Source organism: Melitaea cinxia, chromosome 21, assembly GCF_905220565.1.
Source record: "Melitaea cinxia chromosome 21, ilMelCinx1.1, whole genome shotgun sequence".
Classification (NCBI taxonomy): domain Eukaryota; kingdom Metazoa; phylum Arthropoda; class Insecta; order Lepidoptera; family Nymphalidae; genus Melitaea; species Melitaea cinxia.
The window spans coordinates 1,850,141-1,863,857 of NC_059414.1; the positions used below are offsets into that span (position 1 = coordinate 1,850,141).

The 13,717-nt window shown below is 32.4% G+C and overlaps 1 protein-coding gene across 1 annotated transcript in view; it reads right to left on the reverse strand.

Moving 5' to 3' along the window:
* Positions 1–13,342: 13,342 nt before the first annotated feature.
* Positions 13,343–13,717, reverse strand: part of LOC123664208 (venom serine protease Bi-VSP-like) — a 28,369-nt gene continuing 27,994 nt past the window's right edge. Inside the window, exon 9 of the mRNA XM_045598804.1 lies at positions 13,343–13,587. Coding sequence (XP_045454760.1) covers positions 13,438–13,587 — 150 coding nt within the window. The 3' untranslated portion in view covers positions 13,343–13,437. The remainder of the gene's footprint in view (positions 13,588–13,717) is intronic.

The window sequence follows — 13,717 nt, forward strand, 5'->3', positions numbered from 1 at the left end:
ACATGAGAATTTTATTTATAAGATATAAGAGAATGGCTGTTTAAAATTAATGTCTTAAGTTTAATATAAAAGTTTTAGCCTATAAGTAACTAAGTTCTAGCCAAAACTATATTAATAAAATACATTAAATGATTTTTATGTGACATTATTTGACTTTCTGTTTTTATTTTCAGATGAAAATCGAGTGCGAGATATAAAACGATTCTTGAGTTACATCGAAGTTCGGCCTTTCAAGATTTACGTTTTAGGGATCATACGTTTAGACGCGTCGTTTATTGTCATGGTGTTAAACTTTAGTGTCACGTATTTAATTGTTATTCTACAACTAACTCATACTTATTAAAATGAAGTTAGAGTTATGAGTTAGAGAGTTACTATGAAACGGTTATAAAAGAGATAGTAATACTATTAAGAATATAACTATACTAACACTTTGAAGATGTTATTTGCAGATATTTTTTGTCGATGCGATGGCGCAGCAGTCACAGCACTGGCTATTGCGCTGACAGTCTCGGCTTTGATCCGCGCTCACTACAAACATTTGTATTGGCCTATAGATGTTTGTCGTGGTCTGGGCGTGTGTGCTTTTGTCATGTGTGTGTTTTCGGACCCCCGACACAGGATAAAATCCTACTAGGGGTCGTTGAGTGTGAAACGTTTTAAAAAAAGGTATATTTTGTAAGGCAATTTAAACTACACTATTACTGCATTAAATTAGCTTATTTTTTCATTCAACTCAAAATACTGTGTAATGTTTTTGATCGTCAATAAAATCAAAATATACCAAAATAACGTGGTTTTATTTTTTTAATCTAAGGAAGATTAAAATTAAAATATTATACTCGCTGAAATAGTTTGTGAAAAAGTATGCTTACATCAGATGTTTAAAATTAAACTTCAAAAAATCAATAAAAAAAAGATACCTTAGTAAGTACATCATCATCATCATCATCATCATCATTTCAGCCTATTGCAGTCCACATGGACATAGGCCTCCACAAGTTCGTGCCAAAAATGACCTCATGTGTGTTGTCCATAGTCACCACGTTGGGCTTAGTACATATTGTACCTCAAATACATAAATACATATAATATACTTTATTGCACTAAAAAAAGAATGTACATAAAATTAATTGTATGGTTAATGCCAAAGGTGCCCTTAACCTTAGAAGAGATATCTATCAGTCAACCAATGGTCATGAGAGCGTGTCAAATAGCGGGATAGATAGTACGAGAAATAACAGCGTTAAAAATATCTAAATAACAGTAATATATTACATACTTACAAGTACATACGTACATAATTACAGTATCATTTTTAAATTGATTAAAATCACAAAAAATATTAAATCTATAGTGATTGAAGATAATATCAGTAAAAAATACCTACTCTCTTTATTGTACACCACAAAGAAACGTTACACAAAAAAAAACCAAAGGTTACTTAGGTTTATTAAATAATATTTATATTTTATTATGAGGAGTAGTTTATAACAATCAAGTTAAACTTATTAATAAAGCTTACCATTTTTTGCTAATCGAATTTATAAAAGCAACATGATTTCCTGATTTATTTACAATCACTTTTATTTATGTTTAAATTGAATTTTGCTATTAATACCGGTGTTATGTAAAATAAATAATAACATAAAGATCGCGCCATTCCATTATGATTTATATTTATTTTATTATTTTTTTATTTTTATTTTTATTTTAGATTATGTTTAAGAAATATAAATATTTTTGGTACACACCCGCAGGCAGCTGTTCTTAAGGTAAACAATCGAACGCTTTTAGGTAGCGGCTGACGGACACACATATTTGTTGATATACATATGTTTTAAATACATGACACGTGTATAAGCAATACAGTCAGACACAATAAATCCGGCCGAACTTTTCGTTAGGTACCAAAGAAGGAATGCTTTAATGTCGTTGTTATCAAGTTATATTTATATTATATTAGAGCTTTTACCCGCTGCTTTTCTCGAATTGTTTTTTTTTCAATTAAAAGTATCCTACATTACCTCTAATACCTCCAAAAATATGCGTACAAAGTTTCGCGATGATTTCGCATTTTCGGTCAACTAGTTTTCATGTGAAAGCTTAACAAAAAACTTCATCATTATCATTACAGCCTATACAGTCCACTGCTGGATATAGGCCTCCACAAATTTACGCCAAAAATAACGTGAACTCAGGTGTGTTGCCCATAGTCACCACGCTGGCAGGCGGGTTGGTGACCAAAACAACTTACATTCACATATATAATGTTATATTACTAGGGATATGTATATATGCCGTATGTATTGTGTAGCTTATACTACACTACTGCAATTATTTTTCTCCTTCGATATAATTTTATTGATAGCTTATTGTTTTTTTTTTTAGTTTTGTGTGGTTAGTAATATTGAAATAGTAAATTGGTTGGGTTGGTTAGTAATTTAAGTCTTCCACATGCTTATAACATAGTTTATTAAGATAAAATCATATATCGCTTCAGCCTGTAATATCCCACGATCCAGAAGGATCAGAGCTTAATCCACTACGCTGCTCCAATGTGGGTTGGCGGATATATTCCTTACTATGAGTAACGATCGCCATTAGGTGTACACGATAACAACCGGGACCGACGGATTAACGTGCTCTCCGAGGCACGGTTGGGCGACCCACAAGGACTGCACAAACATCCAGACCACGGCAAACACCTCTATGGCCAATACAAATATTTGTCATGTGTGGGAACCGAAGATGCAACAGGCAGCGCAACAGGCACAATCCATGGCTGTGACCGTTGCGCCAACGCGGCAACATATCATATATATCTAAGTAATATTTAATGGCACATACGCTTAAATGATACTATGAAGGTAATTTACTAATGTACTCATAAACCCTTACTTAACATGTAATAAATAAAGTCCCCGTTATCTATAACAAAATTAACTTAAAACGAACAGTCATCGAAGTCAATCACGCAAATAATACTTTTTAATTACAAAACTAGCCGTGCCCACGACTTCGTCCGCGTGGCTTTGGACAGTATTTTTGGGATATTAACATGTTCAACGTGATTCTCGAAATTGGCATAACTTTTATGAACCGATTGACATAAAACAAACACAAAATTTTAAGTGTAGCTTACCACAATATATTAGTGAAAACCGCACCTAAATCGCATAAGCCGTTTCTGAGATTAGCGTGCATATTACATTTACATTTTTATTATATGTACTAGCTGTGCCCGCGACTTCATCCGTCATGCCTTCCTTCATCTTCATTGAATCAAACAAAAAAAGTAATTGTTCAGTTCGCAGAGTTATAAAATAAATAAATTTCTAAAATAAAATTAGCCTCCTTACTCATCAACTATCTGCCAGTGAAAGTCCCGTCAAAATCGGTCCAGCTATTTTAGAGATTAGTCGGAACAAACAGACAGACCGACAGACACACTAACAAAAATTGTAAAAAATGTTTGAATGAAGTTTGAATTGTGAAAACTTTTGGTATATGTACCGTGTATACATCCATATGCATTTAGTAATAAGCGGTTATTTTAATATTACAAACAGACACTCCAATTTTATTTATTTGAATAGATTAGTTTATCATTAGTTTATGCTACTATTATTATACTATTAATAATAAAAATAATTTTGTTTGCTAGCTGTTGAAGCGTCAGGCTCATTTTCGCTTGAAGACGCAATTGCTTTTATATTTGGTAAGGCGTCAACTGATCAATAGTGACGGTGAACAAAAATATTTTGGTTTGTATATTGCTGAGTCTACTCAAAGTAAGATCTCAGTCTTTTATTTCAATTTCCTTAGATTCCTTAATTTTAAAACCCCCTACACGCACACTAGCTAACAAAAAAAAACAGACTTTAATTACATCGACAAGTAATAAAACGTAAGCAGACGAAACAATTTGTCGAGTAAATACGCGTTATCAAAGATTACTAAAAAAAGACAATAGATCTCGATCAAATAATCACCAGTTTTCGACTAAAACAAGAATCATCAAAATCAGTACACCCAGTAATGGGGTATAACACAACGTAGGTCAATGAAAAAAATAGTCGAGTAAATATGCGTTTTGGTAATTAGATATAACTCAAAGTTTTAAATTTTTAAGATCAATTAAAAAAAAAAACATCGAAATCGGTAATCCCGGTAAAAATTTCTTAGGTAAAATTAATTAAATAATTGTGTTTGCTCGCAAACGAAAAAAAAACCGACTTCAATTACATCGAAAAGTAATACAACGTAGATCGACGAAAAAATAGTCAAGTAACTACGCGTTATCAAAGATTACTCAAAAAGTAGTTATCTAATCTCAATAAAATTTATATGTGACCACATGACAAACATCAGCTTTCGATTAAATTAAAAATTATCAAAATCGGTCCACCCAGTAAAAAGTTATTTCGGATTTTCGAGAATCGATTCTCGATTTCTCTAGGATCCCATCGTCAGATCCTGGTTTCCTTGTCATGGTATCAAACTAGGAATATCCCCTTTTTAACAAAAAAGAATTATTAAAATCGGTACATCCAGTAGAAAGTTGTGCGCTATAATACAACGTAGGTCGACGAAAAAAGCGGCAAGTAAAAACGCAATATTAGATATAACTCGAAAAGTAGTTGTTAGATCTCAAATGAATTTAAATGGGGCCAATTGGCACACACCACCTTTCGATTAAAACAAAATTTGTCGAAATCGGTTTACCCGGTCAAAAGTTCTGATGTAACATACATTAAAAAAAAATATACAGTCGAATTGAGAACCTCCTCCTTTTTTGGAAGTCAGTTAAAAAATATTGAAACAGAATGAGCCGAAATGAGAATCTCCCCCTTTTTTTAAAGTAAATTAAAAAAAATTCTTTCAAAGGAAAAGATAGTTTTGCAACGTTGGTAACCCTATTATATTCTCTACGGAAAGTTTGTTTACTCAAGTAACATGCCAAAAACTTAATCAGATAATGAATTCACTTCAGTTGTACAAAGTAAATTGAAACAGTAGTAAGTAAGCAAGTCTGCTTACCGCTTGTCACCTCACTATATAAAATTAAATATTAAACCAAAATGACTATTGTGAAATTGGAAAATACAACAACGCGGAAATCCAAACGATCATTATCAAATATTCTTAAAATATTCTTCGTCATACTTCAAATCATGTTTGGTTATGATTACGGTTTCATTAAATATAAATCTACTGCTCACAAAAAAATTATCAAAATAATTATTGCTATTCTAAATATCATTTCAGGATTGATTCTCTATTTATTATCACTACCTGACTTAGATTTTGTGAGCAAAATATGGTACTTCATACTTATTTTAACGCGCTGTTCTTATGTTTTCACGTTACTGCTGACTTCTGAACAAAATACGTTCGAGAAGTTTATGGATAATTTACTGTGGATAGATTCCGAACTTGAAGTGGACCACCCTTCGTACTGTTTCGAATTTACTATCGTGCTAAGTTGCACATTATCAATTTTATTGGAAACTTCATTTGGGATCGTTAACGTTCAATTTCTCAGTAATTTATACGCACAGATTTTGTATTTTTTCATTTTCGTACCAATGAGGATTCCGTTTTTGGTATTTTTTTTCGTTTTTCGTGCCGCTAATGGCAAATTAGCTGCTCTGAAAAATCTAATAAATAATGAACCTAATAAAGCGCAAATTTTATATAAATCTCTTATAGATTCAGTTGAAAATGTTAAACAGTCGTTTAATTATATTGTAAGTAACTGTTAATCTATCTGAAATGTCTTTTTATAATATTATAATTATAGATAAGTGTTAAGAACAGGAGTTAATAAAGTTTTTTTGTTTTCCAGTTTATCGCCACTATATTTGCGAATATACCCAGCACTATGACATTCATATATATGATAGTATCAGGTTTAAAAACCATTGGATTTGTAAGTCCTCTTTAACAATTTTAATAAATACGGAAAAGTCGAACTTTCGAACGTCATAACTTATCAACACGCTAAAATATTAATATAATAATAATAATAATAATAATTTTTATTTCGGGACTAGCCCATATAGTACTAGTAACAATGTTTCTTATAATAATCTAATGTTAAATTATAAACCTTAAATAATGGCATTTTAACAAATTTCTAAATAATAATAGTAATGTTTATTAATAATAATAATGATTTTAAAACAACTAAAATTTACCTTCTTTTTTTTAAATATTATATAAATGTGAATTATAATTTAATTTTTTATTTATTATTATTATTAATAATTTATAATTAAGGGGTTAAATACAAAAAATTTAAACACAAAATACAAAATACACATAATAAAATCAAATTAATCAATATCATTCATTCCTCCTTTCACTCTTCGTCGCTTTCATCCATATCGTACCTATCATGCTAAAGTTATTAATTTATTTAGCGGCTCGGTCAGACGGCATACATGCATGGTGATCCAATGCTTTATATGGGTCCGTCAAAACGGTCCGCAACTGTACGCAGGATGCTGTTTGTGCTCGCGCGTATCCGCCTCCACAGAGATGCCACACGCTTACGCATAATTGCCTGAAAGCCATCTGTATGCCCTCTGCAAACATCCCCGAGGCACTGCAGTGTCGCGGGAGCCCCAACAGCGCCCTAAATGCATTATTATACTGCACACGAAGGACGCTGTAGGCCTTCTTTGTATATTTAATTCACAGGCTGCAAGTGTAAAAATATTGGCAGTATGCTTTGAATAGAGTTATTTTAACTTCATTTGTGCACTTTGCAAGCCTGCGGATGAGCATGTTACTTCTGACCGCCAGCGCCCTACGTTCCCGTTCCATGTCCATATCATCGCTCTGGTCAGCATTCACCCAATGCCCAAAGTACTTGAACTTTGTTACTATTTTAAGCGAAGTGCCACTTATTGTTAACGGTGGTACTGTGGGATAACGTTTATTACTGCTTTAAAGACAAGCCTTTCGCTTTTTTCGGCATTATACATGAGCCACTGCATATCTCTCACAGATCCCTACTAATTTTCTAAGGGCTTTGATTGAGCGACTCAGTAGCACCATATCGTCAGCGTAGCTTATATTACTTATATTTATTAATAGAACTGTAAAAGTAGCTTACATTTGAAATTCAGTTTTAAAACTTGCATCCAGTTACCATTTCAAAGATAATTATGACTTCACCATGTAATTGTTGATTCACTCTTTATTCTAAAACAAGATAAAAGCATATAATTATATTAATATATAATATATAAAGGTTTTAAGTCTTTAAGATGTTTGCCTCCCTTTTTAGAAAAAGCCTCACAATTATTCCACATAAATTATATAACATTTTTTAGATAGTTGCTTACTGTACCGGTGACAACAACTAAAACTTTGTTATAGCTTTTTTTTTAATATGTACGATTTTATTTTTGTGTTAACCCACACATTAGGAATTCAAAACTTTTTCTAAACTTATTCTAAGCTTTTTTTTGTAAATTAATTCATTATGAAAGTTATGTATGTAAATGTACATTGAGACGCAGCGTCAAGATTATTGACGGTCGGTAATTTTTTTGTTCAATTTCGAATCATATCATATCTGTGACATTTTGACCAACGCGTCATCGAAAATTATTCTTGTTTACGTATTTGCAGGAAAATTTATACAAACACTCAGGAAATGTTTTTGCCGCTGTCATATTTCTATCAACGCTTTTTATGCCAGTACTAGCAGCGGGAACATTGCCGAATGAGGTCAGAAGGTTGAAGATTTCTTTGCAAGATTTGCTCATTTCAGAAAACGGTTCGTATTTTAAATATTTTAAATAACTTAAAGCAAAGTGACAACAATGAATACACATTAGACTATACTTTTAACAACTAAGATACATAACAGGGATAGAAATCGCGTGTCCCACTTATTTCGCATGCACACTCATTTTCCATATATTCATCAAATTTTACAATGTTTACAATGCACAACTTAAGAACGAAATATTTACTGATTATATATGTATATATATACAATAATAAATAGAATCAGTATATATATAACATTGCACAGCTGCTTAGCTTCACAGCGCTACTCAGGCAGAAGCGGTCGTGTTGGCTAGGGCATGTGCATCGCATGGAGCCCTTGCGCCTGCCTCGGTAGATCTTACTTGATGTTGTGGCTACGGTTACGGCATTGCGCTAAGCGAGATATGCGCGCCTTTGCTATTGACCACCAAACCTGGGAAGCGGTTGCCGAGAACCGTGATAAGTGGCGTAAAAAAGTAATGGACGCAAGATGCATGATCAAGCTTGGCTTGAGACTTTAGCGGCAAAAAGAACACAACAAAAACAAGTTTACCTGCAAAGCGTAGCTTAGAAAAAACTGTGTAATTAACTCACGCTGACACTGTCTAAATCGTCTGCAACAGACGGACGGACAGAAGGCCAATGATGATGGCAGAATAAGTATATGTATACATATATATATATATATATATATATATATATATATATATACTTATTATTTACTTATAATATATATACTGAAAAAACTGCAATTAAAATTATAAAACTTTTACTTAAAAACCAACAGTACAAGACGTAACCTTGACGTAATGATACATTATCAAATCATATTCACGCAGTTACTTTGATTTAGTTTTCTTTTATTTATCTAAAATTAGTGACATAATTTTATGTTACATCGAAACTGATCCAGTTTAAAATTTTGTACTATTCACTTTTCAGATGAACACCGTGTCCAAGATATAAAACGATTCATAAAATATATCGAGGCTCGACCTTTCAAGCTCACCGTGCTTCGGATCATTCCTTTAGACGCGTCATTTGTCGCCATGTCGTTAAACTTTTGTGTCACGTATTTAATTGTAATCCTACAACTGACTCATATTTATTAAATTAAGTTTACTGTTATTTGTATTTTACTGCCTTTTACATAATCATCATCATCATCATCACTTCAGCTTATCGCAGTCCACTGCTGGACATAGGCCTCCACAAGTTCACGCCAAAAAACGGCGTGAACTAATGTGTGTTGCTCATAGTCACCACGCTGGGCAGGTGGGTTGGTGACCGCTGGCTTTATCGCACCGAAGACGCTGCTGCCTGTCTTCGGCCTGTGACCTTTTACATAATAAAAGAATATAATTTGCTCGTACTGCGAATTGCTATATTTTTGCCAGATATAGTTATTTTAAAGTTTGAACAGGAGATCGAAGTGTTGTAACAATACTGCTTTGTATGTTAAGATGCAATTTATATGAATCTCGGAATAAAATATCTGAATTTCGGAAACGGCTCCAACGATTTTCATAAAATTTAGTATATAGGAGGTTTCTGGGGAGATAAATCCAACTAGCTAGGATTTATTTTTAGAACATGACGTTTTATCCTGTTTTTATGGAGTGAAAAAATAGCTACAATATCGTTAGAATACGAATGTAAATTTCGCAACGGTCAGTAAAGTTGTAATAGCTCGGTGGGAAATCGGCCGGTCGGGATCAACGAAGAAGATCATGGTTCAAATCCCCATGTCCCTGATCTAATTATTTTTTCCTTTTTTTTTCTAATTGCACTCGTTATTTTTTGTTTAAATAGGCAGTTCTAATTTCTTATTATTATGTCGGTAAAATCAAAAAATATTATTCATATTTTATCATTGTTATTTTTTAATTATTTTTTATTTTTGATTTTTTTATATTTATTTATATTTTTTATTATAGTCGGTAAAAAAATATTATTCATATTTTATAAATATGTAATTCGTATTTAATATCTTTTTTCCATTTTTTCCAAAAAAAAACACGATTTGTTAGAGCGCCTATCAGTTTTTGAGAAGCAATTACTCTCAATCTTGTAATTGTGTAATTTGTATCAATTTTTAATTTATCTTAATTTTTTATATTTATTTTATGCCTTGCCTTTTTTACACATCATGCGTTAATTCATTATTAATAATTGTGTTTGCAGGCAAACGAAAAAAAACCGACTTCAAATATATCGACAAGTAATACAACGTAGGTAGACGAAAAAACTCTCAAGAAATACGCATTGTCAAAGATTACTCCAAAAGTTATAATCAGATCTCGATGAAATGTGACCACATGCTAAACATCGACTTTCGATTAAGTTAAAAATCATCAAAATCGGTACACTCAGTAAAAAGTTATGCGGATTTTCGAGAGTTTCCCTTGATTTCTCTGAGATCCCATCATCAGATGGTTTCCTTATCATAGTACCACACCAGGGCTATCTCCTTTGCAACAAAAAAAGAATAATCAAAATCTTTTCATAAACGACGAACTGAGATCGGTCCCCCAGGTACTTTGCTTTTAAATGAATTTCAAAATCTGAATTAGCATTGTCAAATATACTTAAGATATGTTTCTTCATACTTCAAATCTTATTTGATTATGATTTGATCTTTGTACAAAATAACGATATTAAACTGGAAAGCCGGTAAACTTTATCTATCAACTAGCTGTGCCCGCGGTTTCGCCCGCGTTAATTTTAATATTATTCAGTCTAAGCTTTTCTTAGCAAATGAAACATCCAACACAAAAATATATTTTTTTAATTCGAGCCAGTAGGTAGGGTTCAAACAAACAAACAAACTTTTCAGCTTTGTACTATTAGTATAAATAAAATTACAATACTTCAAAGTTTTCTTCAATTAAAGCGCTTGGTTTTACTTAGGAGTTTTCCTAATAATCAATAATCAACTACCCTCATTGACGTCATTCGCGTTACATGCACGCGTAAATCAATAACCCCCAGATACCTCCTTCACTGGTTACAAGTTACTTACAACAAGTTGCTACTTCTGCTTAGGAATGTCTTATGTCTATAATTATAATTGTATCGTAGTTATACAATATCGATTACTTATCTTTACATAATATCGTTGTATTAATGGCCTAGAAAATTCTTTACTTTTTTTTAAAGCAAAGACATTGCAAAATATTGAATGCCACGACAAGGTCTAAAGATTTAATCTCTTTAAAATCATATTTCTTTATATTCACTATTTACAACTGCTGTTTATGAATGAGTGCTATTTTTTGTTTGGTACGCTTGGCCATTTTGGGTCATAGGTACGTTATATCCTTTAAATATTTAAAATGTAATTTAACTAGGTACCTTTGATACCTGAGTAATATTTAATAATGTTTACTCATGAAACTAATTTTCTAATACACTCAAAGTCAATTACTTCTCATGTAATGTAATAAATTACTTGTTACAAAAATAAACAAACTGTCATCGAAGTAAACGTATCGTTTGTCGTAATAAAAAATAACAATGGTTGTGTTAGCTCTTAAACGAAAAAAAACGACTTCAATTACATAGATAAATAATACAACGTAGGTAGACGAAAAAATAGTCAAGTAAATACGCATTATCAAAGATTACTCCAAAAGTTTTTATTAGTTTAATTAGATCTCGATGAAATTTAAATGTGACCACATGGTAAACACCGGCTATCGATTAAATTAAAAATCATCAAAATCGGTACACCCAGTAAAATAGTTATTAAAGATTTTCAATGCTGTCCCTCAATTTCTCTGAGATCCCATCATCAGATCCTAGTTTCCTTATCATAGTACCACACTTAAGATATCTCCTTTCCAACAAAAAAAGAATTATCAAAATCATAAACGACGAAGTTATCCCCGAACATACAAAAAAAAAATATATATATATATACGGGCGAATTGAGTAACCTTCTCCTTTTTGAATTCGGTTAAAAAAAGATTAGTCTTTCAAATAGCCAACTCAAACATGCTGTTATTGTCATTTTAGAATGGACTGATTAAACTATTAAATACTAGCTGTGCACGCAACTTCATCCGCGTGGAATTTAACAAAAAAGTTATTGTTCAGTTCGCAGAGTTATAAAATAAATAAATTTCTAAAATAAATGTAGCTTTAGTTACTCCTTACTACATCAGCTATATTCCGGTGAAGGTCCCGTCAAAATTGGTCCGACCGTTTAGAGATTAGCCGGAACAAACAGACAGACAGACAAAAATTGTAAAAAAAAATCGGTTATTTAAATATTACATACAGACCCTCCAATTTTATTTATTTGTATAGATATTTAATTCATACGTTTTCTTCGATTGTCATTGAAACACAATTCTAGAAATATGTATCTTGTACCATCATACACCACTGTTGTGTATGATGGTAATGATTTGTGTTTTGTCCGCTTCAGCCTGTAAGATCATGCATATACGAGAAGGATCAGAGCATAATCCACAACGCTACTCCAATACGAGTTGGCGGATATATTCTCTGCCCTGAGAACCGATCGCTATCAGGTGTACATGATAACAACCTGGACCGACGGCTTAACGTGCTCTCCGAGGCACGGTGGAGAGACCCACAAGGGCTGCACAAACACCTAGACCACGGCAAACATCTGCATGACCAATACAAATGTTTGTCATGTGCAGGGATCGAACCCGCAACCGCCAGCGCAACAGCCACAAACCATTGCTGTGACCGTTACGCCAACACGTCGTTACCGTGCCAAAAATATATTAATATAGCATTAATAAAACAAACGCTTACAAGTTAAGGGTAATAAAAATTAAGAAACATTAAACATTATTTCGTTTATTTAAATTCTCACTGGTATTCACATACACATCTTAATTGAAAACGAAAAAGATAAAATGTATTTACCAAAAAATATATCTAAGACACTTATGTATACCAAGTACCTATAATCAAAGAAAAAAGAAAGTTCAAAAAGGAACCTTTAATGAGCTTTTCTGAATATAGGGCCTTGGCTATAGTCGTAAACAAACATCAGTCATTAAATTTTATATTAAAATAAATAATAAAGATGGACGAAAATACAAAAAAAAACGTTAATATAAAAAAAGTTATGCAATCATTTTGAGTTAGCACGAAATTATAGAAAAACAACAACATCAATAGAAAAACAACAAAATTGTTTATATTCAAAAATATGTGAAAAGATTCACATTCTTCGGTCACCAACCCGCCGCCCAGCGTGGTGACTATGGGCAACAAACATGAGTTCACGCCATTTTGGCGCCAACTTGTGGAAACCTATGTCCAGCAGTGACAGTATTAGGCTGAAATGATGAACACATTCTTGTTATGGCGGAGGTTCTGTGGTTGTGCGTTGTGTTTCTGGGCCCCCGACACATAATTGTCATCGCATCAAGAGTGATTTCAACTTAACAAGCGTCAATAAAATAAATTCTATTAGTAATCTCATTACAAAAAGTAATTCTTAAATTGTATTTACTTTGTCGTAGATATGAGTTTAGCTGCTAGTTATAAAATTACAGTAAAAATATTATTTGTCACTTTAATATATTAATTGATCACAAAGCATTTTCAAACAAATATTTACAAATTATGCTCTTTCAGTTCCAGGTAATCAAATGGTGATTAATCATGGCCAAGTATGTTTTGCTGCAGCCAGGGTACAAAGTTGGTAACACGGGTGTATACTCCGGGGAAGCCAGCTTCTGCGCAACGCTTTCCGTATGATATCACGCCAGTTTGGTAGAAATAGGTCGACAGGTTTTCAGGATTGTACTGCAACGTAAGGAAAAATAATCAAAATGGATCCATCCAGTTTTTAACATTTTTTTGACCCCCTTAGTGATATTTGGTAAGATTTAAAAAACTTAAATTACTCAAAAATCACATGTATTTTTTGTGCCAA